The 27,825-nt window shown below is 40.0% G+C and overlaps 3 protein-coding genes across 3 annotated transcripts; 1 reads left to right on the top strand and 2 right to left on the bottom strand.

Moving 5' to 3' along the window:
• Positions 1–608: 608 nt before the first annotated feature.
• Positions 609–4,832, bottom strand: LOC108108488. Its single transcript, XM_017216542.1, is given in 4 exon segments — positions 609–782; positions 784–906; positions 3,533–3,548; positions 4,753–4,832. Coding segments are annotated over 4 exon segments (393 nt in total).
• Positions 4,833–6,866: 2,034 nt separating this feature from the next.
• Positions 6,867–10,508, top strand: LOC108108655 (chromodomain-helicase-DNA-binding protein 3). The gene has a single exon (XM_017216759.1). It carries the CDS (start codon positions 7,039–7,041, stop codon positions 9,655–9,657), a length of 2,619 nt encoding a protein of 872 aa, XP_017072248.1. The 5' UTR covers positions 6,867–7,038; the 3' UTR covers positions 9,658–10,508.
• A 14,530-nt stretch (positions 10,509–25,038) lies between these two features.
• Positions 25,039–25,785, bottom strand: LOC108108455 (cyclin-dependent kinase inhibitor 1C). Its single transcript, XM_017216509.2, has 2 exons — positions 25,707–25,785; positions 25,039–25,643 (listed from the first exon to the last, which is right to left on the bottom strand). Exons 1-2 carry the CDS (start codon positions 25,716–25,718, stop codon positions 25,128–25,130), a joined length of 528 nt encoding a protein of 175 aa, XP_017071998.1. The 5' UTR covers positions 25,719–25,785; the 3' UTR covers positions 25,039–25,127.
• Positions 25,786–27,825: the final 2,040 nt, after the last annotated feature.

Raw genomic sequence — 27,825 nt, 5'->3', positions numbered from 1 at the left:
GCACGGGGAAAGCAGCCAACAGGCGAGCGGCAACAAGCCACCACATTATGACAACAATAAAACGGAGAACAGCAATAAGAAATACAAAAAACGCTAAGAGAAGACTGACATTCAGTTAGGTGAGAGTAAGAAGTTTCAGAAAGAGCTATATACTTCTAGCCAGGCCAATGAGATATTAAAAATAATACAAAAAAATAATAAAGATATGTAAAATAATGAAACTTCTTAAAGATTAGAGCTTATATAGAATGTATGAGACATATTGCTAAGGATCTTTATGATCTCGAACTAGAGAACTTGTTATCTTTTGGTTTGGAACTAACAGGTTTAGTATTCCCCTTCTAGAACTCAATAAACCAATAAGAATTATTAAGCATAAATAACAGTGTTCTAATAATAGTAATATTAAATGTAATAAATTACATAAAGTGCTTCAATTACAAGCAGTTACTTTAACTTCGAAGCGAACCTCGCCCATAACCGATGCTTATGAGCTTACTGCACCAACTTGGTATTACCGGCACTGCCGACAAACAAAGGATACACCGCCAACACATCCTGCTTCAACCGCCACATCCACCGCCTCTCCTGCCACGCCCCCTTTGATCTTAGCTTTTTACCGATTTTCCGGTTGGCCAACAACAGCAACAACGAATCATGCCACGAACGAGGCAGCCACAGAGAGATGAAAAGATAAGCAAAGATTGCGAAAATTGTATTTTCCATTGTGAAAATGTCGAGGGATGGGAGAAGTGTCCGTGTCTTGGCCAAAGGATGCAGGCGGGAAACAAAAAGAAAATGCCGAAGCCGTTTGCTCCACGAGCTTTCAATAGGTTTCGGGGTGCGAGGGCAAACCCTTTTCGGACAACCCTTTTGGAAAGCGGGAAAGTTTCACAGGGAAAAAAGCTTTTAGTTTTGTAAATAAAAATAAAGTAATTATTACGAAAAATATTCTAGAGATCCCTAATATATTTTTGGGAAATATTTCAAGCCTTAACAAATAACTTAAATAACTTATTTTAATACTTAACTTAACTTAATACTAAGTCGTACATTTGAAAGTCTTTCTTTCCATAAAGAACTGAGTTTTAAACCAAGATATGCATTGGTTAATATTTTCTTTTAGTTTAACATAATTTTTCATTTCTACTTATTTTTTTCAGTGTAAATTCTACTCCATTTCCGTTACACGCCAATGCGCGTGTAAGGAGCATGTAAATATGAAAGGCGAACGACGATAGATGCCAAAGTTATGAGCCTGCAATTGTACTTATATGGGAGAAATAGTCATGGGAGGGAAGGGGGAAAGTTGGAAAGTGTGGAAAGAGGAGGCAATTCGATGCGGACTGCTGGGCAGCATAAATCAAAATCAAATTTGAGTGCTGTTTAGTCAAGTGGTTGACTTTGAATGGACGAGAAGGGGTGGCTGATGGTCCAGCGGAAACACAAACCCAGAAGTGACCAATAAGTGGGTCAGTAGTCAGCACTAAGTGGAATTTTCAACTATTCTGCTGACAACAGAAGGCTTTCCCTTTCCCCGGGTCCATTGTCCCGCCGCCCATCTCTCTATCCAACCATCCATCCATCAGGTCTTATCAAAGGAACCCTGATTGGTTTTTGCTGAACCGGTCTTAAGACAATTAAAAACCATCAAAATTCAACAGCTTACAATTAAATCAATGGCTGCGAGTCGAGTGGCCCAGCTCAAGTCAAGTCTGATGCTGATAGAAATGAGTTTGGGTTTTCAGTTTTGGTCCTCGTTTTCCACTGAAGATGGGATCGTGAGTTTATGAAGGATACCGACAATCCTAAAGATTGAATTACTTAAAAGTTTTTGTGTTTAATAACTTAAATGATAAGAATATCGTGTAGGAATATTTTACGAAGTATATGTATGGCGATTGCAAATTGAAATTCTAAATTTCTTTATAAATTATCTTAAAAGGAAGGAAACCCATATATTAAACATTTTTTTTTTTGTAATCCTTAGACTGCTTTAAATCTTTATACAGCATTCGCATCCCATCCTCAGACATGTAGAATCCCCATCTCTAGGAATCTTCGGCTAGGATTTGTTTACGCGATGAAAAAATTTGCATTTTATTGGCTTTCGAATCGTTGAAGGGTCTGCAACCCAGGCCTCCTGTGATAAAAAGCCCAAAGAGCCTGCCAATGGCAAAAAGAAGCAGGAGGAGAGGCGGCGAGAGGATAGACAAGCAATTTGCATTACAAAGTCAATGAAAAATCACTTAGTGTTCGAATCGCAATCCGAGGTGAAAGCGACCAGAGCAAGCCTCGATAAACAAAGTCAGCCAAACGATTTAGATTAAAAATGCCAACTGCCAGAGAGGATAAACCTCAAAGATGAAATATCCTTTTGTATTATTGTGGATCATAAATATAGGGCTTAAACGGCACAGGAAAAGCGAAAGTTTCCGTTCACTATTTTTTGTGATTGGACTAGCCGGAACTGATTGCGAGGGACATGGGAAACCTATTTGAATTTCATTTTCGTATGCAAATTTTCAATGGGTTTTTATGCCGCTCGTTTCATTTCGTTTCGTTTGTGAAACGGAAACTAAGCCACACAAATATGCAGGCGAATTGCCTTGGCCTCAGAACTAGGAGCTTTCGCCTTGACTTTCATGGCGGAAAAACAAGCCCGCAATCCTCCCAGCCCATCCAGCTCATCTACCCACTGGGAGTCTTCTGGGTTCTTCCCTTCGGTTGGGTTTACGAAACAATTGAAACAAGTTTGCAATCAGTGCGCAAACTTTTTGCTGGCCAGCACTGCTCACACACACAAACATACAGAGAAAATATTTATATTATTAAATATAAATTCTTCCTAGTAACAACATATGATAACTACTCCAAAAGAACTTCTAATAACGTGATGTTTCATTTTTTCCAGAAAAAAAGTAGCCTTTATTAATCCTTAAATCAATTTGAAAACCTATAATATACCTATAATAATATATTTGTTTAAATTGTATAGAGATCTGTCTGATATATTTTCTAGTTTTTTATAGTTAGAATCACAACTATTTTTCTCTGTGCATTGAACACCAGCGCTTTGGTGCAGACAAACAAGCTCGGAGAGATACAAAAACGCGGCAGCAAATTGTGCGGCTATCAAGGATGCCGAATAGCCAGCGCCCACTGTTTGGGCCAATGTACAGGATCCAGGATCCAGAATCCAGGGTCCTTGGTCCATAGTTTGCCTGTAAACAAGTTGAGTCGCGCGCCTAAAAGTATGCAACAAAGGCACAAGTGAGAATCGTTGAAAGGAAATAGAGAGCATCAACGAATTCGATATACGCTTTCCTAATCTTAATGTTCAAGATTAGGTGATTCAATGACATTTATCTTATTTGCATAATCCTTGTACCTTAGTGTATAACTATCGTGTTTTTAATTTTTTGTAAGCAGTACTATATAAAGGTATAATATGAAAATAATTTATCTTAATTTAATAAATGGTTTTAACAGATTAAAAAAATTATAATTTCATTGTTAAACCCTTTTTTACCCTTTCTCTGCATAGCCTATTTCTTGAGCTACCTTACTCTGCCTACAAGTTTTCCTCCGAAGCTAACACACTCTGGTCCCCCGCTTCGATATTTCCAGCTTCACAAAGGCCCTCAGTTGGTTTTGTTGGTGAAAAAGGGTGAGTGGTATGATCCAATATCTATAAATCAAAAGGCGTACAAAACCTCTTTACAATAAGGCTTAATCACGAGCAAGTGGGCCGAGAGCGAAAGAAAAGTTTAAGCAGCAATCAGGAACAACAAACAGAAACAGCAGCTGGGGAAGGGGATGAAAAGTCGGGCTGAGCATTAGAGGATTACCCATAAGGCGATAGAAAATTGAAACTTACATTGCTTAAAGTTGTCCCCGTCGAAGTGGCCACAAAAAGCGGCATTGATTGATGTCAGTGAAATGTAATTGAATGTTTTCTAATTACGCCTCATTAGGATTACAAATCGAACGCCCCAAGTGGTGGCCTCATAAATATTTAGCGAAATGAAATTGAAAACGAAAATAGGAGCTGCGACAATTGATTTCGGTGCTCATGTGATTGATTGTCTGGTGGCTGTAATGGGAATCCTTCTCGACGACACCATAAATGTCGTCTGTTGTGTCACAGTCACACCTCCGCATGACTGGCTCTCCAGATTTGGGCAGAGATACTCTCGTATACATGGGGCAGATGTAGCAAGGACGAATACGGTGGGATGCAAAAACCGGTGGCTCAGAGCCATGAACATGACATATGAAAGTCGTAACAAAACACTTTGATTGATGATTGAAATGGCTCGGGTCGGCACTAGTGATGGCCGCGTGAAAAACTTGATTAAAAAAGGAGGTTTTAAATACTGATTTCAAAAATAAATTAAATACTATATGTATATACATACATACATATGTACATATAATATTAGTATTCGATATATTTTGCCTGCAAATATCTGGTTGTTATTGAATTGTTTTTCTTTTTATTAAAGTTTAGAGATTTATTATTTTGATGAAATCCAACACAAGTCACGGCACCATCACCAATCGAACCACAAATCGCTGTCCTCCACCGCAAGTCCACACGAGTATAACCAAAATGGAGTCCTGGGACCTCACCTGTCCTTCCCCGCAAACACGCACAGGTGCACATAAGTTCATGATTCCATAATGTCTGTGACATGTGACCATCAACTGGCCCTCACTTCTTTGGCCACCCACTCGTCAGCCCCCGGCCGCCAACACTCCACCCACACTGTCAGTGGGTGTGCGGTCAGGCAGTTACAAGGTTTGAGCTCGAGTTTGAGTTAATCCATTGTCCTCGTCCTGTCGGTGATGTTGGTGTTGCCGACTGTTGACGGTGTTTCTGCTGTTGGTGGCTTGTCTTTGAAATGTTTCAGCGGTCGCCGGTTCGTTGCTCTGCGGCTTGTTTTTGGTTTTGGGATAAACGCAAGCTTCGACTCGCAGACTTTAACTTTCTGTTCACAGTGAATTAAAGCTTCCAATTAGTACACCTTTATGAAGATTCATAACCATTTTAAACCAAAAATAAACAATTTTTATTTCTTACATACATTTATACATACTATATACATGTATATGTAATACATATGTAAATACTTATGTGTGTAAATTAAATTTCTCACTTGTGAATTTATTAAAAAAATTTATTTTTATTTTTGAAATACCTTATTCACAATTTACAATCTTACAAGTGTCGAACCTATCTTATTCACTGTTCGTAGACATTAATTTTTCTAACTCTTCGATTCGGTGTTTCAAAAAGGGCTGCCCTCCTCAAGTTCAATAATCAATAATCAAACCTCGGCTTATGAGATTTATCCCTAGAATTTATAGAGAATGACTCAAGAGAGTCGGAAAATAGGATGATGCAATTTAAACTGAAACTGATCTGGGTGGGAATAATTTGAAGGCATAGTTCACAGAAATTTGGAAATTGGTTCTCAGCTCAAAGTTGATTATAAATTGGGCAAGAGCCACTAATGGTTCTAGGCTCAAAGTTGTTTATAAATCGAGGAGTAAAGGGTATATTAGATTCGTTGAAAAGTATGTAACAGGTATAAGGAAGCGTTTCCGACCCTATGAAGTATATATTTATATTCTTGATCAGTATCAATAGCGAAGTCAATTAAACCGTGCCAGTCTTTCCGTCCGTCCGTCCGACTGCCCTTTCGTCTGTCCGTATAAACGCTGAGATCTCAGGAACTATAAGAGGTACAGAGTTGAAACGACCACTATAACGCACACAAACCGCGGAAATCTGTGGCTACCATAATATTAAAGTGTATGTCTTCGTTTGACGTATTTTTGTCAATATCTATCGATTTACCAAATTCAACTTTTTTCAAATTTGAACATTCTTTCGCTATTAATGAAGACACATGGACAGTGACGTCACCATCAGTTAGTGAACATGCTTTTTTGACAACAGGTTGTGATTGGTCCATTTCCACTAGTAAAATGAATATTTAAAAATTGTGTATAACAGTAACGGGTACCTTATAGTAGCGACAGTGAGTACAGCATTTCTGCTTGCTTTGTATTTCCAGTTAAGTGCTCGATGCTTCATAATCGCCTACCAATAAGGCATAATGGTCCATAATGGCTTATCTACACTAACACGAGATTTCTATTCATATCGGAGTAAGTAAAACAACGTATACACTATTTCGCGTTTGCCAGCAATTATCAGATGTATTGTGCTTAACTTGTTTTTAAAATATATTAAACTAATGGTGATACATGTTTAATATATGTAGGATACAAAACATATATTAAACATGTATCACTGCCTGCACTTAAAAATTAAAAACAGGCATGCTACACTTCTATGGAAAATACAAAACATTTCATCTGACCACACTGCGTCAAATCCAAGACTAAAGTATTTTTGTTTTGAGACACTGTTGTTGATAAGCATAAAATGTATAAAATAAGTAGGGTACCTACATAGATATACTTATATATTTTAGTAATAAAATTTTTTTTATGCTCTCTGAGATAACACAATTATTGTCTGGAATATATTGCAGCCATTACTAAAAGAAAGATTTGGTAATTATAACATATATTTATATGTAGCTCCTTGAAATTAAAATCAAGTTCCAACTTATTCGTACTGAAACAATAAAATAAAACGCAGTATAGTTTTCGTTAAGTTATCTTATTTCCCTTGTTAGTTATATTAAACTCAATTTTTGTGATTTCGCTGATCAGATGAGATGAATAAGTATTTATTAGAATACCCCAAATGTTTTGTCTTATTGTGTGGTTTATTTTGTAAGACCGTATATTTGCCTGATCAGTATTTTGTTTTCTATCCTGCTTGCTCCTTTGTAGTTAATTGTTAGATGTGTTTTTCTTAATGATAATCTTGGCGCGCAAAACGAAGTTTGGAAAACGAAATTAGATTGTATTGTACTGCGATCATTCTCGGTAGGATTTCGATCCTGACTTTCTCTTAAGCTCAGAAATAGGAAGTATCATAAGGCCAAACGCGTGATGAACAGGGCCAAGAAGGCTAAGATTGCTGATGAGGAATACTGCAAGGTTTGTAAGGATGGAGGCGATCTGCTGTGCTGCGACTCCTGCCCCTCTGTCTACCACGGGGCCTGCCTACGGCCACCTCTGAAATCAATTCCCAAGGGCGATTGGTTCTGTCCGCGATGCATTTTCCTTCCGGGAAAACCCGAAAAAATATTGACATGGCGATGGTCAACCGAAGACACGTCTACTTTCAACGAATACGAAGGATCCGAGCCCCGCGAATACTTTATCAAATGGCACAACATGTCATACTGGAACTGCGAGTGGATTGCCGAATGGAAACTGCTTGTCCTATATCCCATGATGGTACGTACCTTCCAGAGAAAGTCTGATATGGAAGAGCCGCCCAAGTTCGAGGAGTTTGAGGACGAGGAAGGCGACCTGCAGGAACGATTTTACAGTAACGGTGTAAAGCCCGAATGGCTCATAGTCCACAGAGTGATCAAACACACAAAGGAACCTGATGGCAGCACCACATACCTTGTAAAATGGAGGGAATTGGCCTACACTGAGTGCACATGGGAGAAGGAAAACGATGACATCCATAACTTGAAACAAGCCATTGACTTATACAAAGATCTTCATTCCATCAAAAAGCGTCACAGAAAGCTCAATCCCACTACAGACCTAAGCAAGAAGTATGAAGACCAACCAGCATTTCTGGAAGGAACTGGCTTGCAATTGCATCCCTTTCAGTTGGAAGGCGTCAGCTGGCTGCGCTACAGCTGGGGGCAAGGTATCTCCACCATCCTAGCCGACGAAATGGGTCTGGGCAAGACCATTCAGACGGTAGTTTTCCTTTACTCTCTGTTCAAAGAGGGCCATTGTCGTGGCCCCTTCATAATATCAGTGCCGCTTTCCACAGTTCCTAACTGGGAGCGGGAACTGTCACTATGGGCTCCAGAGTTCAACTGCGTCACTTATGTGGGTGATAAGCCTTCCAGATTGACTATGCGTAGAAACGAGTTCACATTTGAGAAGATAACCAAAGGATTTGTTCGGACTTCAGACACGACCATGTTGAAATTCAACGTGTTGCTCACCAGCTTCGAGATAATCAACTTGGACTTTCTTTTCCTAGGAAAAATCCAATGGGAGGTCCTGGTGGTGGATGAGGCCCATCGTCTGAAGAGCAACCAGAGCAAATACTTCCGCACCTTGAACAGCTATATCATTGCCTACAAGCTGCTGTTAACGGGAACTCCACTGCAAAACAATCTCGTGGAGCTGTTTCACCTTCTGAATTTCCTGAGCCCGAAAAAGTTTAATGACCTACAGTCATTCCAGGCGGAGTTCGACGACATTTCGAAGGAAGAACAGATAAAGCATCTGCACGAAATCTTGGGACCGCACATGCTTCGCCGGTTGAAGACAGATGTGCTAAAGAACATGCCCTCCAAGTCCGAGTTTATTGTGCGCGTGGAGTTGTCAGCCATGCAAAAAAAGTACTACAAATTCATCCTGACCAAGAACTTCAAGGCGTTAAATGCGAGCGCAACCTCTAGGTCCGTTTCCTTACTTAATATAATGGTGGATCTGCGAAAATGCTGCAACCATCCCTATCTTTTTCCCTCGGCTGTCGAAGAGGCACCTATTTCGCCTAATGGCTTGTACGAGCTCAATTCGTTGACCAAGGCCTCCGGAAAGATGGTTCTGCTCTCCGAGATGCTAAAACAGCTGAAGGCGCAAAACCACCGCGTCTTAATATTCTCACAGATGACCAAGATGCTTGATATTCTCGAGCACTTCCTCGAGGGTGAGAATTACCAGTACGAACGAATTGACGGCGGAATCAGGGGAACAGTGCGTCAGGGAGCCATTGATAGATTTAATGCTCCTGGATCGGAGCACTTTGTCTTCCTGCTTAGCACACGGGCAGGAGGATTGGGTATTAATTTAGCCACAGCCGACACAGTCATTATGTACGACTCGGACTGGAATCCGCATAACGACATTCAAGCTTTCTCCCGAGCCCATCGTATCGGTCAGACCAAAAATGTTATGATATATAGATTTGTGAATCGCAGTTCCGTGGAGGAGCGCATTATGGAAGCAGCAAAACGCAAGATGATGCTCACCCATCTCGTGGTGCGGCCGGTAGTAGGTGGTAATGGCATCAGTCTCACCCAGCAAGAGCTCGAGGATATAATTCGATTTGGCTCCGAGGATCTTTTCAAGCAAGGCAAGGAGAAGGCTATTCACTACGACGAGAAGGCGGTTGCCGTACTGCTGGACCGCTCCGATCGAGGCGTTCAGGAGAAGGAGTCGTGGGCCAACGAGTACCTATCGTCCTTTAAGGTGGCATCTTACGACACTAAGGAAGAAAATGAGGAGGAGGATGCCCACAAACAGGATGTGGAAAACCAGGACCCGGACAACTGGAGAACTCCTCAGCAAAAAAAGCGCCAGCAATTCAGTGAGATCTTAGAGAACAGCATGGGAAAAGGCAAGCGAGTCCGAAAGCCAATTAACTATAAGGAACGTCTTCATTTGTCTGCCCAGAAGACTAGCAACAACGACAGCGACTATATCCCGGATGATACAGTGTCGACCCCATCTAAACTACTATTTTAAGTAAAATGTTAGGAACACCATATCGACTATAACCATGACCAATATCAGTACAAAAAAGAAATGCAAAAGCTTGATCGTAAAGATGCTATCGAAAATATTATTTCCGTATTACTAAATGTATAAATAAAAATCTTGTTTGATCGTATCAACTGACCGACTTGATGTTAAAGTTTGATCCTAAAGAATATATTATGTTTCCATATTACTAAATGTATAAATAAGAATCTTGTTTGATTGTATCCACTGGCCGACCAGTCAAGGTAAAGGGTTTGAGGGATTTACTCTGTATTAATAAGTAAATTGAAAGACCCGGAATATCCTTGATTTTCTTTGTAGACAAGTTCGGAGGCACTTAGTCCGCCAAAACACATTCACATTCCAAATTAAATAAGTGCTTAATTATATTGCCCAAAATTATGCAATTTTAAAGGGAAGTACATAGTAAAAATTAAGACTACACTGGCCATATCAAATCAGTCACAAGTGTCAGAAAGGAAAACGATTTTCAACGCAACTCGCAGGAAAATGTCTGGTGAAATAATTAAATGTAATTCAATTAAAGGCATTTTATGCGTAAAATTTTATTAAAGCCTTGCATTTGCAGTGTGGAGCAGAAAAGTCTCAATGCCAGACAAACACAGTGGATACACAGAAAGATAAATCATGAAAACTATTAAAAATGTTGTCAACTTAAAGGTTAAATAATTTTGAAATAAACGTAGCAAACTAAGAGCTATTACTTCATATTAACTTAATTTCATAGCTAAAAATACTTGCTTAAAAGTTCAAAATTTATGACCAATAAAACTAAAGGACTGAAAAATTGTTCATTTCAGGCTTTGAAAAACTAATTACGAATTTATTTCCACAATTTTATTTTTCATTAGAATTCTCTGAGTGCACACATAAATGCATGCATGGGTGATGACATCCTTACACTATAAACTGTATATGCACTCGCAATCAATTTATCATACGCCTGATTTGACTGTCGGAGCCCCAAAGCCGAAGCCGGCCATCAAATGGCCTCGAGAAATGTAAAATGTAAATGCAATGTAATTAAAATGAAATAAAGACAGAAAACAGAGTGCAAATACAGGTGGAAACTGCCAGGTGAAGGGTTCCAGGAGATCCCGAAAGTGCCTGGCGAAAAGATTACTTAGGAGCTTTCGGTGAGCAGCTCATGGATTTAATACAGCATATTTAATTATCACATACAATGGCCAAATGTCCTAGTCGTTTTCTAGATGACTTCATTTTAATTACAATTTCTATAATTATATTTTTGGGCTTCACTTGTTTCCGATAGTGTTGCAGTTCTTTGTTGGCTTTTTGGTAGATACAAGTAAATATTTGATAATTGAAAGGTTGCAGGCTTGAAAGTTTATTTTAACTTGCAACATAGAGAAGTTTTTCGATTACACGCAGGACGGCTTGCTAAGAGGGTTATTAGTGAAATGAAATGTAAAAGCCTTTTCTCAATAAAATGATTTCAGTCACAAGAAAATAAATAGTATTATTAGTACCTTCATTATATTTTGTACACTTATTGTTAATTAACTTGGATAAAGATGATCGGTGTTACGATACAAAAACCTGACAATGGAATAACATTACATAAATTTCATATTTCCATAGGCTCTTGTCTCGCATTAAATGCACCTAATTATTCGCTTGTTTAGTGGCCTAATTAGAGCGTTATGTCTGCGCCAAAACAATGACCTGACAATTACATAAGCTACCTCACCCCATCCAAGCATACCGTTATAGTTTCCACCTTTCCCTCCACCGCAATCCCGAACACGTGGACGGATGTAATTGACACTTTGGACCGTCTGAGGGACTTCACAAAGGGCAAAAGACAATTGTTCTGATTAGACAGAGTCCCTCTCAATGACGTAAGTCTATCCATCAAACGGAGGCAACGTCCTTTTCGCTAAGCTCATGTGAAAGCCGCATTATGCAGTCAGCGCATAACTTATACGCAGTGTGGCGCACAAATTATCCGTTACGTAAAACATCCGCACGAAGATCCAGGAAAAAAGGGACTCATACAAATTGAACGAAATTGCCGGCAACCTTTATACAATTACCAGAAAAAAAAGCCAAAATGTTTCAAAGAGAAAGTAAGTGGAGAAAACAAGCCGCCAGAGGGTTCCACGAAAAGGATGCTGATAGTAGGCATGGGCTGCGTTGCTATTCAAAGGATATTCAGTAGGACTTCGGTTTAAAAATATTGGAAATTCTTGTTTTATTTATTTACATAAAATAAAGTGATTCAAATATACTTAAATGTAAATTATTAAGCTAATACTGAATAATTTCCATTGTTGTATTTAATTTTTTATTAATGGTGATCACTGAAATACATTTATTTAAAATATTCTTTAAAATTTTTAATGCTTTCTTAGATTTATATATGTTATCTTCCGATAATTTTTCCATGCGCTTTGTTGTTGAATTCCTGAAATGATTTCTAAGTCATAAGAAATTCCTTTCCAGAACCCTTTCTTACTTCGTCATCCGAAAAGAACGCCTCTGACCTTCAGATGGGCCACCACTTAATGATAATTGCGCAGCTTAAAAATGAACCTCCGATGCTGAAGAGAAAAGGGAAAAGGACAGACCTAAGCACGAAATGAAAAAAGGGGTCACGTTGCCTTTGTTGATATACCTTTCGCTTGACCACCCACCCCCTCCTGGGCTTATATTTCCGGCCATACGCTGAATGTTTTAAGCCAACCAACGAAAATATTTACAGCTATTCGCCGCTTAACAACTTAGAGTATAAAAAAAAAATAAAATAATAATACAAGGTCCCCGGCCAACCTGCAAGGAAAAGAAAAATGCCGGACAAAAGCCAAGCCCAACGCACATTTTTCACATAATTTCCTTGGGGATTAAGTTTCCACTTGGTTCTATACGGATCGAAGAGGGAGGAAACGAGGTCCTTTATTAATTTTGTGCCACAAAAGTAAATAGAAAACGGGACGACCCGAGTAAATTTCATTAAAGGTCGACCGGGAGTTGGGAGGCGTGGCGGCGAGAAAATGTAACTAATAGATAAAGTGCGATTACGATTTCTCGGGTCACAAATCACACGGCGACCGGAAATGACATTTGTTGTCGCTTGGAAAACGAAGTAACCAAAATCGGTAATGGGCGGGTGGATGGAACGAGGCGGGGTAGAGCAGAAGGCCAAATCAAATTACAATCAGTCTGGCCTTAAACTGAATTTAGTTCCCAAGTTGCTTGCCGTCTTCCACTGGCTTTAACGTTGTATTTTGCTGCTGTGGAATATTCTGCATAAAGAATTTGCCTGCAGGGCACCAAAAAATTTATGCGCACACCTCTTTCGGAATTTAAAAAAAGTGCTAAAAATATCTGTAAAAAGTATGAAACATGACTGCAAGCAGGAGAAAGGAGAAAGAGCGGGGTCCAGAATGGCTCGAGAGAGACGAAGGAGTTGGGGAGGCAGCCAGCTTTTCTTCTTATTTTCCTTGGCGGGCACGGAATGGCGACAAAAGTGAACGGCGCATAAAAATAGCGGTAGCCCCTCGCAACTTTTTAAAGCGTCAAAAATGTGCTCTTGCGGTTTTCCAGGGGCAGGAGCAGGATCTTACGACGGAACCAGGATGAAATGAAATATTCCTACAACTTTTTATGCGGCAAAGGGTGAGCAAGGGAATGTTAAACTATCGAATTCTCTGTAAAAGTTTAATGTTTAAACTGTTTAAAATTATTTTATATTTAAGCTATAAATGCCAGAAGTATTTAAATTCGGTTTGCACCTTTATTTGTGTAAGAAAATTAAGTCCAACCTAAAGTTTTAGCATGCAGATTAAGTCATGTGTGAATTGAACGAAAATATTTACCCGAAAACCCGAAGAGAGAAAAAATTGGGCAGATCTTTGGTCCTGGGATAAGGCTTAAAATAAATTATAGACAAAATCAAGGCAATTAAATCAAAGCCACGTCAGTAACTCAAACAAGGAGGCCGGCGTTTGCCTCATGAATATGCAACGACTGAATGAGTGTGGCAAGGAGTGCTGTCTGTGGGTGTGTGAGTGCTCTGAGTGTTGCTACTGTTCGAGTGAGTGTGAGTGTGAGTAGACATCGAGAAAGGGACTCTGCCAAACCAAATGGGGCAGCATTTTCGTGATTGAATTCATTGATGAACAACAACTGCCAGGCGAAGTTATTGCGTTTATGCGTAGATTTTCAAGATCAGTTTGTGATAAGTTGCAGATAATGATAAATCTTGATTAACACATATCTGAAGAACTATGATATTTCATCACTTGAAATACATTTATCTTTTTTCAACGATTGAGACTAATTCATGTATGGCAATTCAAGTTCGCAATTTGCTTTGCATATGAACGTGTTAAGTACGACTGAGAGTGGGTAGACCACAGCAATTGAAGTGTATGCAAGTGATTGGCCACATGTGCCAAGCCGAATGAACCTCTACATACCCTATCCGTCCTCCGCCCCCTTCTATACGGAACCCCCGCCGAAAGCAGCCATCATTTGACCCCCTTCGACCGCTATCAGTGTCTGTCCATTCCGAAATGCACAACAGCGTGAAATGTGTGGCTGGGGGGCATTGAAACAAATCACCTTGATTGATGATTGGCATTTTGCTGCCGAGCGGAGAGCATTGCCACTCCTCTTTCCGATTTTCTCGCCTTGTGTAAGTCAAAACCCCAAAAGTCGACCGCAATTAAATGAAAAGGCTGACAGGAAAGCGGGGGCTTGCGAAAACTACCACCACCACCATTGTCTGTGTCTGCGTGTGTGTGTTTGTGGAGGGGGAGCGGGTAGGAATTTGAGTTGCTGTTTTGGTTTATTGCCGCTGCAGTAACAGGTGCAGTATTGTTTGGGAGGAATTTCCCCGTTTTTCAGCTCTTCCCAGCCACTGCAGTTGTCAGCAATATCAGTTGACCTGGAATCCGGACATTGTTTCCACCATTTAATCGAATTAACAGTAACATTTGACGGTTTATTGTGCTAATTAAAATTTTCAAGAGTTTTCGTCGAGATTGATGTGGGTGTTTACGAGTTGAACAAATCACATTCGAAAGAGTCTGTTTGGTCATTTGGTCAATGTGAAATTCATTTTTGTTCGAATGAAATTGTGTGGTTTTTAGATTGGTTTAATTCTTAAGCGATTAAAGCATTTCCAAGTTTATTTTAGTTGATGTTGAAAAAAATTCATCGCATTTAAATTCTTGCACCATAAGTTTAAGTTAAAAAAAAAACTTTATTTAATTCTTATTCTTAAACTGGTTACAATATTTTTTATGTTGAAGAACACCGACTTGCTATTAACAAATCTCAAACTGAACTCTCCTTTTAACTCCTTCTTCATTTACGATCATACCTCGGTTTTGAGCTTTAGAGCTTTTTGTGAGTGGGTTTTCTTACTATTGAGTGTCTCTCTAACTTTGGACTTTAGACTCCAGACTTGGGTCGGGAAATTTGAGTATCCTGAATTGTGGGAACGTGCCGATAGTCTGAACAGCGGCTCAATGTTTAGTCTACAAGCTGAGGTTTTTGTTTCATGGTAATTTTCCTCTGACTTGTTTACGAATGAATTCGGATTCTTATTTCTTAGAGGGTGACTTAATTATTATTTCTTAAAGGGTGTCTCAAGGGTGACTGTGTGTATGTGTAGGTGTGTGGACATGTGCATAGGAGTATGTGGTACTATGGATATGTCACTATATATATATATATATATATATCTATAAATTTTATATAAAGAAAATATGTACATTAAAGTATTTTCCTCCTTGTAACCTTTAAAAGATAAGATTAAGATTAGGGGCTTTTTGGAAAGTTGATAACTAAAAATTCAAAAAGAATAAATTATATAATTAACTACCATTAATATCAAAAATACAATTTTTGGTCGAACCTAGAAAAGTTTTCCTAAAACTAAAAATATGAGTAGGAGCTCTTAAATATTTGTTGTTATAGAATGAGTGTTGTGTATTGTTGTTTAGCTCTCGAAATGCTATCCGGATTCTCCTCTTCGCTATTTAATTAACGTTCTCTACAGCTTAGGCAATACATTAGCCCAAGCAGTAGTTAGCAAACTTGATGTTTATCCCCAAAACTCCCCCTTAGCAAGCACTCCGGCTGGGGAATCCATAAGCGTAAACAGATTGATTGGAAGGGTGATCAGGCGGAAAACCCTCCAGGCCACACACTTAACCAACTCCAACACCTTGGCCTAGCTGGAGAGCCTTCGGCTGGAATATCTCCCCATCGGGGCGATGCAATCAATCAATTCTCGGCACATTTCGGGGTAGTCGCAAAAGTTGTGGCAAAAATAAAAAAATTAAATCAAACAACGCTTAAAAATTTATTAACGTCCGCCAAACCAGTTAAACGTCAGCAAATTGTATTTTTATGTTAAGACCATTAATGAAAACCGGAAGCAAACAGAAAGCAAATGGATGCACACAAACGGAAAAAAATGGAAGCTGCAAAACCGAAAAGGAGAAAAAATGTGCATTTAATGTACACAGAAAGTGAAGGAGGAAGTGAACGGGAAGGGCAAGGATATTCAGGATATGCCAGTGGCGGCGGCATCGGCAGCACTTCGATTAAGTAGCTTTGTAAACAGCAGGAGCTGCCACAGGAGCAGCCTGGAACAGGAACAGGACCCGACACAGATCCCAAACTCGGACCACAGTAGTCCTGCACGCGGGAAAAATTCAAACTTATCTTGAAACATTGAAAAAAATTATACTCCATTTATTAATAAACTAAATTATTCAAAATATTAAAAATACTATTTCTTTTTATACTATTTTATTATTGAATATTTTGCGATTTTAACAAAATATTTCTACAATAAAATATCATTTTATTTGACGTTGATTACTCTCTATGTAATAGGACCTTTACTCAGACACTTGAAAATGCATAACTTCTGAACGAGGTGCGGAGGAAAAGTCCTGCGGGAGTTCCCCTCAGACTTGTTTGCCTCGCTTTTAATGCATTTTACGCCATGCTGCGTTCGCTCTCCTTCTGCCCTTCGACTCCTTTTGTTTTTTGCTCCCTGCGAAAATGCAATGCAAATGCTATCAATGTAAATAAAGCTGATTAAGCAGCATTTTGATAAACTTTTCCTCGATTTTACACTTAAATTGGGGGGTCTGGGGAGGAAAGTTGCCAAAGAAGAGTCGTGAATCAACCGCATTGCCGTTGGACTAAAGAAAAATTTGTCCCCAAAAGCTGGCTGCGATTTCTCAACTCTCTTAGTCAAAGCCAAATTAATTAGTGGCTAACACATACACTGAGATATGTTGGCTCAACTAATGTTGCCGGAATGGGCTAATAAGGGATGGCCATTTAAATTGTTTTCAAAAATGAGTTTTATGATTTAACAAATTGTTGTTGTATTAACTAGGAGTTAGTTTTCATTTCAATATTACCCTTTGATTTTCATATCTGGCCAAATTCCTCCTCAGCAATCACCTAACTTGCAGCCCTCGAATTCAAAGTGATTTTCCCCATAGCTCATTCCTTTCCATCTTGAAGTTCTTACAAAGTGGGAAAAACTTTTTGGGCTGTTTGCTTATTTGTCGTGTAATTAAAAGGCTTGCACATTAATTTCAACTGCACGAATAGGAAATACGCAATGCAGACATGGCCGGCAAAGACCCGAAAAGCCTTACAAAGCGCTCCATGATAAATCCCCGACAATTCTGTAGAACCGAGTGGCCGAGAGTTGGTGGATGGGGCTGTTCCTTTGTCCATCTGGAACTTATTTTATTTTCCTGCTCAGTTTTTTGGCTGCCTTGCCGCGCCGCGCTTTTCCCCCACCCTTCCACGGAAAAACAAAGTCAACAAGAAGGCGAAGAAAAACCAGCAGCAGAAGAGGAAGAAAATCTCTTGCAATTAGCGCTGGAAAAGTTCTTAGCTCTAATTGATTTGCTGTAAACCGTTTGACGCTTTGCTCGGCGATGCCTGCAAGCTCGACTTTAAAATTTAATGCCATCCTTTTGTCCTGGCGCACTAAAGTATGCAACACAATTGTTATTGAACACGTGCGCACTGTGCATCCGTGTCAGGTGGAAAAGCGTCGGCAAAGGGGATAGAAAGGGGATGTGGGGGCGGTGTAGAGAGCCGCCGGAGCGGAGACAGAGCCATCGTCAAAAGCAAAACAAAGAGGTTTTACCCAGCACAACTCCAATGCTTAAAAATGCTAAAAAGTTTCCAACAAAAAAAAGTGTATAGGAAATGGGAGCGAATGGGTCGAACGGCAAGTTTTCGGGTCTCGGAATACTAAAAAATGTTTAAAGAAAAATAATATACTCGTACATTTAAAGTTCGTAGTTAAGCACTAAATTAGCTTTGTTCGACTTTTTCAAGCCACCAAAACATTTTAAAATATCTTAAAAATTCTTCTTATTGCTCTTTTCACTTTTTTTTTTAGAATATAATTAATATATACGATTTTAAATATATACTAACTAAAATTATAATTATCACTAACATAATGTATAGTGTTAACTCTCAGCTTCTGAACACTTTTAGAAAATTTCCTACACCATTTGCTGCATCAGTATTTTACGTACGAACCAGAGTGGCGGTTCGAACTCCTTTTAATGGAATTACTCCCCGCCCATCAATTGTGCAATTTATCGAACCACCCACGGGAGCAGCCACCGTGGAAGTACAACAAAATGCACAGGAGCATTGCAGCATCGGTGGCTGGGAAACAGCTTTGCCAAATGGTTGTTGGGTTGGGCGATTTGAAAAATTCAAAGCAAACAACAACGACCATCGGCGAAGCTTTTGCACTTGCCGCTCGCTGAGTTTTCCCTCTTTCCACAATCCACCTTAAAAATCACACAAAGTTATCGCTGCCATACACGCAACGAAACAATAACTCCAACAGTTTTCAATTTGCTGGTAAAACAGAGGAAAAGTCGACTCTGCCCAGGACGACTAAGTATTAGTTTTCATTATCGTAAAGCCCCTTAAAGCTTCTTTGAAGATTATGTTTGGTAATTTTGGAAGAAAATTATCAGAATTCCTTCTAATTTACCGATTTAAAATACGTTAAATATTATTTATCAGTGGGATGAGTTTCCGTCTGTATTTGAATCAATTTAAAAGTTTTTCCAACTAAACAAATAATGAACGGCGGCGATAAAGCAGACATAACAGATGACTCAGACTGCAGAACCCACACTTCTTCAGTCGAAAAGAAGAAAAAAGAGCAAGCCAGAAATCCATCACAAAAATTAGCCCCTCTGCTTAGCCGAAGGCCATGTCCTGGCAACACTTGAGTTGAAAACTCATTTTAGCCACGTCGCCGCCGATGTTGACGGCTTCACTTTTGACGCCTCCGCACCGCAAAAAGCGCCGGGGGTGGAAAAAAAAACGTAAGGGGGTTCCCCGACCATTACCTTCCACCTTCGAAAGACTGACAGTCGGAACGGTAAGCGAGTTACACTTAAAGCTATGCCGACGCCTTTGACACGCATGGCGGGATGCCACTTTGATGTTCGTCCTGCGAGAAGGATGCTCTTTGGGTATGTGGATGAAGGGAGGCTGCTAGGGAGTGAGTAGTGAGGGGGGGCGTGGGTGCCAGCAAATATTTGCTAAATGCAAATTACTTTTGACGCTTGACAAAATGAAAACGTAAGTGAAATGATTGGCTCACCGTCGCGAATAAAAGGGAGTTGGGATCTGAATGAGAGTTGGGATGGTAAAGATCACACGATTTACCAAAAAGATTGATGGGCTCAAAGGTCAAACCATTTAAATACAAAATTAAGGAATATTTAACGTTCTATTGCAGTTATATAATGAGTTTACAAGCAATGTTTTCTGTTAGCAAATGAAGTATTCGATGGGAAATGCCCTGAAAATCAGCATCTTAGACAAATGTTCTATCACTCAAACTTTGTTCAACACCAGGAATCCAGCATTGATTAAAAATTTAAACTTGATATTGCTTATTAATTGCCATTTAGTTAGAAACTAAACATTCTTAGCCACTGGATCATATTCAGCCAGTACTTCGTTAAAGGTAATATTTCGTAAGAGAAGACTACTCCCCAGTAAACTTGAAATGCAATTCGAAATATGCAACCTTGCCATACTCGAATGACCGACAATTTTTCACCTAGTAAACTCGAGAATGCGGAGAGTAAAACGTGGCCATAAAGAGGCCCAAAAGCTTCGACTGCCCGGTGCATATGTTGCTGGTGCCATCTGGAATGCAACTGCGTTGCAATTAAACACTCAATTTGCAGACTCTCCCGGAATGTTTGTAAATGAAATTTGGGGAAAGGTAAAGTTTGGGCGCCGGGAGCGGCAGTTGCAGTTGGCACTGGATTTCTGAGGCTGGAGACGGCGTCAACAAAAGTCGCAACACAAATAGCAAAAGCAAAATGGCGCCCCAGAAGTTTCCAAGTAAAACCAAGGGGCTGGGGTAATTTCAACCAACTAAAGACGCTGACGTTGCGCATTTGCCGTAGATTATTACAAAAGTTTAAATACACAGACAGATAGAGTCGACCCTGGGAACCTCTTGTGATTATAGTGCCGGAGCTCTCACTAGTTGCCCTCAGGTGTTGTGACTGAGTTTTGCTTGTCGACCCACAGGTTTCCGGGTGAGTTGGGAGGTGAAAGTGGGCTCAAATGGTGGCCAACTAGACGGAATCCGAACTGACACTCAAGGAGTTGAATTGAGTTCGAGTTGAAGCTTTTAAATAGCCTTGGCAGTTGCAGTTGTTTCCACAGTTTTCCCCCAAGCAGTTTCCCTTTTTGCCCCCTAAAAATTGTAAGGGGAAATGGTTGGGAAGAGAAAGTGGGTGGTGGCAGGTGGGAATGGGGAGGAAAACGTATGTCATCAGACCGCAAATTGTTTGGCCAGCAGTTTATTAGAGCCAGACAGATTGTTCTTCAGATTGCGAATTTATAAACTTGAAACGTGCTACGGGAAAGTTTTCGTGATGGGATGGAAAACTGTTTTGCTATTCCTTGTGATTAGGTATCAAATTTAAAACTAAGCTATATTCTAGTTTAAGAACTATGATATTCAGGAACATGTAAGAGATTTGTCCGTATAGTCAATTTTGGTGTATTTAATCCTGTTAGGCAAGACACCAACCTCGCAATCAACAAGGCCCAGCAATCCTTCATTAACTCCTCCATGTGAGTCCCCCGAAAATCATTCACATTTCCACTTTCCCTGGCTTTCATCTCGTGTCGTAAGGCATTAATTTAGCTTACATCCCACAATTTGCCGCCTTCCTTTGTGATTCGTCTGTTGGTGGCGTTTACTTTCGTTTTAATTTGGCAGCCCGCATAATTTTGCTATGATTTGCACTTCTTAATTAATTATTTTTCGTTTTCGGCACCCAAAGCGGATTTGAAGGAGCTGCGTCAGCATGTATGGTACCCATGTGTGGGTGCCCCGGATGGGAAAACCCTTTCCCCCAACTTACACACACGCGCCAGAAAACAAACTTCGGGAAAAACTTTCTCCTTCGTGGCGCATGTACAGAAAAGGGGTTATTAACCGGAAGACGGAACCCGAGAAATTCTTCCCTTTGTTTAGGCACTGCGAACAAGGAAATTTGCTTGAAAAGCTCGTATCTCGATGTCCTTTGCCTGGATGCATGTAAGTGAAAATTCCCATTTGTTTTTCGACCCCATCCTTTATCTTTATCCTTTCTTAACAGAAGAGACTTCAGCTTAACTTCACCATTGGCATTAAAATTAAAACGGTTTCTTTCTTTTTTACATTTAATGAACATTTTTACGTGAGTCAAGGTAATATTTATAAAAAAATACTAGTTTAAATACATTAAATATATATATTTATTAATTTAATATTCTACTTTAATAAGTTCTATATACCAACTCCTTAAGGACAACCTATAACCCTATATCTACTACTTAAATCCGATTAATAACCATTTTAAAGGTACAACGAAGTGCCTTAATTGGTTTAACTAGAACTTTAATTTAGAGGCCACGTTTTGCGATAACAATGTTATCTAAGGGGATTTTTATTACGTTCCATTACTTGTTAGCTGGCTTACCTGCCGCCCGCTCTGCGTATGCGTAATATTGACAAAAAATCAATGCAATAATCCGCATTCAATGGAAAAGGCTTAGCTCAGCTAAATCCCCCAGCTCATGGCAATTGACAGGAAGTGAAGCGTTGCCGGAATCCAGAAACAGACATGGCAAAGCGTTTTTTTTTGTTTCACCAGCCACCCGATGCTTTTTCTATTAGTTCTGATTAAGCTTTTGTCGATTCGTTCCATTGTCAATTGCATTTGGCGTTGGCTTTGGCTTTGGGTTTGGCTTTGGCGTGGATGCAAATTGGGATCCGACAGCTGCTCATTACTTAGACGCTTAACCACGCGTCGTTTTGGATTTGCATTTGGGCGATTAAAGTTGCGCCCGGACGCCACCTGGCGTACGGAAATTGAAAATTTCGCGAGGGTGCCAAATGTCAAAGTGCCAGCAGCCACACCCACAATGCACCGCCCACAGACACGGCCCACATAGCCCACAATCACACGCAAAAGAATCCGGCGTTCGACATCTCCATTCGAATCACCATCTCCATTGGCATCGGCAGCGCCATCTCTGTCGCACATCTCGCATCTCATCCATCGCCGGGGCATGTAAATTGCTCTGGCAAACAAATCACGTATACGTACACTGCGAGAAAGGTTTGTCTCCAACGAATGAGTTTATGACTTAAAATAAACTGACTTGTTAAGTGACTTACAGATTTCAAAGAAGAATAGCTCTTAATTTCATAAAATAACATTAATATATCTAATAATTTAATTACTTTCAAGCTCGGCTAAAATACATAAAAAAGGGTTTACTGTTTCCAGAATTTTTTCTCCCTATGCACAACGAATACGCCATGCGATGCTCTCCGTTCTCGTTCCGTTGTCGTCATATCAAAAGCCAGAAAAGGCTGCTGGATTTTTGCGGTCTGTAGCTGAAAGGCTAAGCAACCGCATTGAGTGACTGAGTGCCGTTATTTGGCCAAGTCCCCGTTCCGAGCCCCGGCCCTTTCCTTTCGGGGGACGGTATCCTGGAATCAGGGATCCAGGGGCCTAAGCAACCACAACCGGAAACGGGTCCGACCAAACGTCTAGCTCGCTTTGTCTGCTTGGATTTCTGCGATGTACTTCCACATCCCCATGCACACGCTTCCTGTGCGGATTCGATATTCGAGTCCTTAAAGAATTTACTGCACCATTGGCATGTGCATGTGGAGTCCTTTCGATCTAAAGTAAATATTGAAATCAGCAGCGAATGATATTGAAATGTTAAACAATTTTCAACAAAAAACAGATTTTCTCCTTTTCGCAAGACAAATGCTTACGAAACGAAGTCAAGGGTTGACACTAAAATATTTTTGGAACATGCAATATTTAAAATTGATAAAAGTGCTATCCTAGCCAGGCTAAACTTAATAATATTCTGTGGTTTTTAAGGAAGCTGAAATTAACCAAGTGCACCAAAACCGCCAAACTCGCTAATCATTCTGCAGACCCTAATGAAAAAGTCTTGGTAATTACTTGAAAATATGCATTAAAAACTTTTCGCCCGCAGCGGCAGTAGATGATAATAAAGCAGGAAGTGAAAGGAAGTCGGGCACAGAAGTTGATATTGATTCAATTAAAAGAAAAACTCGACAAGGCAATGATGCAACAAATTAAAACGCATACGAAGCGAGCTAATGAAATTCTAAGGCTCAGATGGTTAGGAAAAGCCACCTACCACAAAGGAAAGGGGCTGCTAAATGGGAAAGTTAGGGGCTTTCCCTTTCCCTTTCCCTCACCCTTGCTCTTGCTATAGACAAGGGCGGAAATTACCGAAAAATTGTGCCGAGTAGATGAACAACAACAATAAACTTGGCCCAAAAAATTAAGGCAAGTGGAGTTAAAAGTTAAGCTAACAAATGAAGATGGTGGCTGGTAGTGGAAATGGGACAAGGTGGCGGTAGATAGAAGAAGTAGGGCGTAGGGCAGAAGATTCGGATAAATGGGAAGTACAGGGGGCCTGAGCTTGACGTACGGCCTATAGCACATACATATACACAGAAAAAAAATTCAGAATTTGGAAAGAAATCTATTATCAGTTTCATGTATTATAAAGATTTGTAAGTTTAGCTTAATAAATGTGCAGTTTAGATTAATTAAATGATAAATTGTATTTTGATATGTAAAATACGCGTTCCAAAACGTTTCTTTCTGTGTACATGTGAGCACACACCCTCACACAAACTCACACATGAGGCACAAACACAGAGACAGATGCCGGGGCCAACTTCAAGCGCAATTTTACGCAACAACAAAAAGTTTAATTGAGGATAAACTTTGCTGCGTTTGCGCTGCTGTTGAAAATCAACCAACGTCGACATGGAAAATTTCCCCAGCCCCGACCAAATCCTGGGAAAGTTTGCGAAGGGAGGGGCAGTGAAAAGAGGCTTTAGTAGTGTAGGAATTGCGTGTATGTTTGCCTCTTATCTCTTTTGCTGTTTAAGTTTTCGCTTTCTACTCGGCATTACTTTCTTAATTTCCTTTTTTCAGATGTTGCGTTGTTTGCGGCCAAACGTTGGCTTTAAGTTGGCCATATCCGAGATGGCCTTAAAGCGAAAAGGGGAAACACGAAAATAATTCGAACATTTATTGGTCATTCATTGCGCTTCGCTTCTTGCATTGTTTGTCAAATGCCAAATGAATGGCAAATATCGACGAAACGGAAATGAAAAACGATTCGACCCGAGAGTGGCCTTCTACACGACCTCACCCAACCATCCACTCAACCCCCCATTTATCCCCGGTAAAAACACACACACACTACACCCATGTGCCATAATTCGTCCTTAGAACCAACCGTAGACGAAGCCAATGTGGGACAATGAAACACAAATGACCTGAATAAAAGCGACGACGCGACACAAGCGATTGACTCTACATGTGTCCCCGCATTTTTTTAGGGGAATCGGAGATCTGATAGTATTGGATGCAGGAATACAGCTTAAAGTGGACGACTGAATGACAGAAGTATCAAGGTATCCTGGTCATGTTCCAATGCCCTGTAAGTTTGTATAATATGAAAATGCGTTGTTTTATATTTACAAATCACTTCATGGTAGCCATTGTATAATGAAGATTTATTCTCTACAAAAACTTGTTAAAATATTTCTGTGTGTGCCAACCATATTTACTTTTGGAAATGTAAGTTTTCGCAAAATAAACATATACTGTCTACTTATTTCTGTCAAAGGACTTCTCCCAAATACCCTTTACAAAATACATGAAAAACCAGCCGAGTTAAACCAGCTAAGAAAAAACAATGCAGTTTTTAATTTTAACGAATTTTATTAAGGGCTATCAGTCATTGGACACACAAACGGTTGCTTAATCCCTGGGGTCTGAATGTTTTTTCCTTTACCACAAAGCGGGCGCGGCATAGTTCAAAGGTGCTGGGGCATAAGCCAATGGAGCGGTGTATTTGGCCAGAACAGGCGCAGCATAGGGATGGGTGTACGGAGCAGCGAAGGGTGTGGCAATGGGAGCAGCGAATGGTGCAACTCTGTTAAGGATAGGAGCAGCCAGGGGAGCAGCCAAGGGAGCAGCCAGGGGAGCAGCCAGGGGTGCAGCCAGGGGAGCAGCCAGGGGAGCGCGAAGAGGAGCAGCAAAGGCAACAGGAGCAGGAACGGGAAGAGGAGCAGCCGCTAAGGGAGCAGCGAGGGTCCTCAAAACTGGAGCGGGAGCCACTGGAACTTGGGCGACCACTGGGGCAGCGGCAATGCCATTGAAGGTCCTGGCCACAACTTGGCTGCTGGCGGCAGTGACGACTGGAGCAGGAGCAGCGATGACAGGAGCTGGAAGAGCTGCCAGAGGAGCGTGGAGCAATCCTGGCTTACCAGCCACACAGGCAATCAGGGCGCAGATGACAACGGCCTGAAAGAAAGCCAAATATCAGTTAAAAATACTCTTTGAGTTACTTAGAAATCAAAAACTAACGTATTTGAACATGATGGTTTTTGGTTTTTGTTTTTTGATTTAAAACTGAGCTTGGTTCGAAAGCAAAGAGCTGACTGATGACAAACGAAGGCAGCCCGCTGCGTATTTATACCACTGACTGGCGCACGCGGCGGCTACTTAATATTCCGGGAGCGTCGAAGCCGTTGGCCCATTATAAGTGTCTGAAAAATATTAGTTGGTAGTTTTTAAGTTTTAGGTCTTCGAGGGACACTATAAAACCCGAAGGGCAGCCAACTGCACTCGCTGGCTAATTATACAGAAAATTGGTTTTAAATGCAATTTCGATTTCATGCGGAATTTACCGTACTTGGTTGATTTTGATGATGTGCAATGCCAACCAACAAGTGGGTTAATGGGTGGCTACGTTTATTTCCCAAACAGTTTTTCAAGTGCCCGACTTTCGAAATGGTCACTTGGCAAGACCGGTGACCGCAACCCTTGGTCAAAATTTATTAGTTCTCCCGGTCAGAAGCTAAGCAAAAATAGTGATAACAATAATTCAAGGGAACAGTTCTCTCACCTGGACCTAACCCTTTGTTTTTGGCCACAGGCGTTTTCATTGAAAACCTGTTGGCAGCCACAAAATTTATATATATATAGACTAGTCCAGGCTTCCCGGCCAATTAAGCATTTTGAACACGTGCCGACTTTGGTCAGCAGTGGAAAGCACACATGAACACACTCGAATGATTTTGGGAACTCCTATGCCGGACGGCGACATTACAACATTTATTGTTTTGGGCATCCGGGTCAAGGTTGGAGTGCGGTTGCGGTTGACTGACCTTTGATATTTGTTTAGGCCGTTAAAGGACCAGTGGCGCAATTGGACTTGAAAGTAAACAAAATGCCAAGCCAAGGAAAATTTGTTGTTCTCAGTGTTTAAAAAGTTATTCATACTCGCCAAAGCTAAGCTGTCTACATAAGCAATATTTCGGATTTTTAAAAAATCTTATTTTTTCTATGACATGTTAAGGATGTATTAAGTTTTGATGATGTTATGTTGATATAGTAAGTTTATTCTGATTTATGACTTTATTCGATATAAGATTTATTTATTATTCGAAATAATCAAAAATATATAAATTCTATAAAGACATCAACAAAGACAATAGTTGTTATTGATCTGTTGAGATGAGTTGATTTGAGTTGATTCAAGAACATTTAAGCTTAAGTAAAAAACTCTTTCAATGGGCTTATAATCATTTGAATGAAAGAATATACGAGGTGTGTTCAAAAAGTAAGGTGACTCTTCAAATTTCGCGAATTTCAAATTTTTCGATTATCGAAACCTTTTAGAAGTTATACGAGGTGTGTTCAAAAAGTAAGGTGACTTTTCAAATTTCAAATTTTTCAAATTTTTCGATTATCTTCAGTTTTGGGAACAAGAAAAAGTCACATGGGGCCAAATCCGGTGAATATGGTGGCTGAGGCATTATTGTGGTGTTGTTTTTGGCCAAAAAATCCAAATCCTTTGATCCATATTTTTCGATAGCAAAAAATCGCCGAGCTCGCAAAATAACTTGTAACTTTACGCCTCTCACAACCAAACAAAAGAGGATGTTCCATTGAAACTTGGTACAGATGTTAGGGAAGAGTGTACCAATATAACAAAACAAAAAAATCGATAATCGAAAAATTTGAAATTCGCGAAATTTGAAGAGTCACCTTACTTTTTGAACACACCTCGTAGAATAAAAATGGTTTTGAAAAAACTATTTTACCCAAATGCGAGAATATAGTGATAGGTTTAGTAGGTACTAATTGCAGCACACAATTTAAGAGAAATTAGGCTACAAAATTTATAATTAAGCAGAAATTGTAATTCAAATGTCATTCACTTTCAAACGGAAAACAATATTTTCGATTTTGTATAAACAACTATTTTATAATGGTTTCGTTTCATACCATCAAGTCTAAGTGTCTTTATATTTAGCATTCCAACTCGTTAATGCCATGGAATGGTCTTGAAATGTTTTTTAAAATATTATGTGGAACCTTGAAGAGATTTCACTTTCAACTCCATTTAAGATGCGAAATCAAACCTAAGCGTACGTGGGAATACAATCGACTATAGCACGCTTATTACAGTTAGCCGGTG

The sequence above is a fragment of the Drosophila eugracilis genome, unplaced genomic scaffold, assembly GCF_018153835.1.
Source record: "Drosophila eugracilis isolate 14026-0451.02 unplaced genomic scaffold, ASM1815383v1 contig_2154, whole genome shotgun sequence".
In the NCBI taxonomy this organism is placed as follows: Eukaryota; Metazoa; Arthropoda; class Insecta; order Diptera; family Drosophilidae; genus Drosophila; species Drosophila eugracilis.
This window is presented reverse-complemented; position numbering and strand designations above follow the sequence as displayed.

Excerpts from the sequence above, each read along its gene's own strand:
- LOC108108655 (XM_017216759.1), top strand. The coding sequence starts at position 7,039 with ATGAACAGGGCCAAGAAGGCTAAGATTGCTGATGAGGAATACTGCAAG.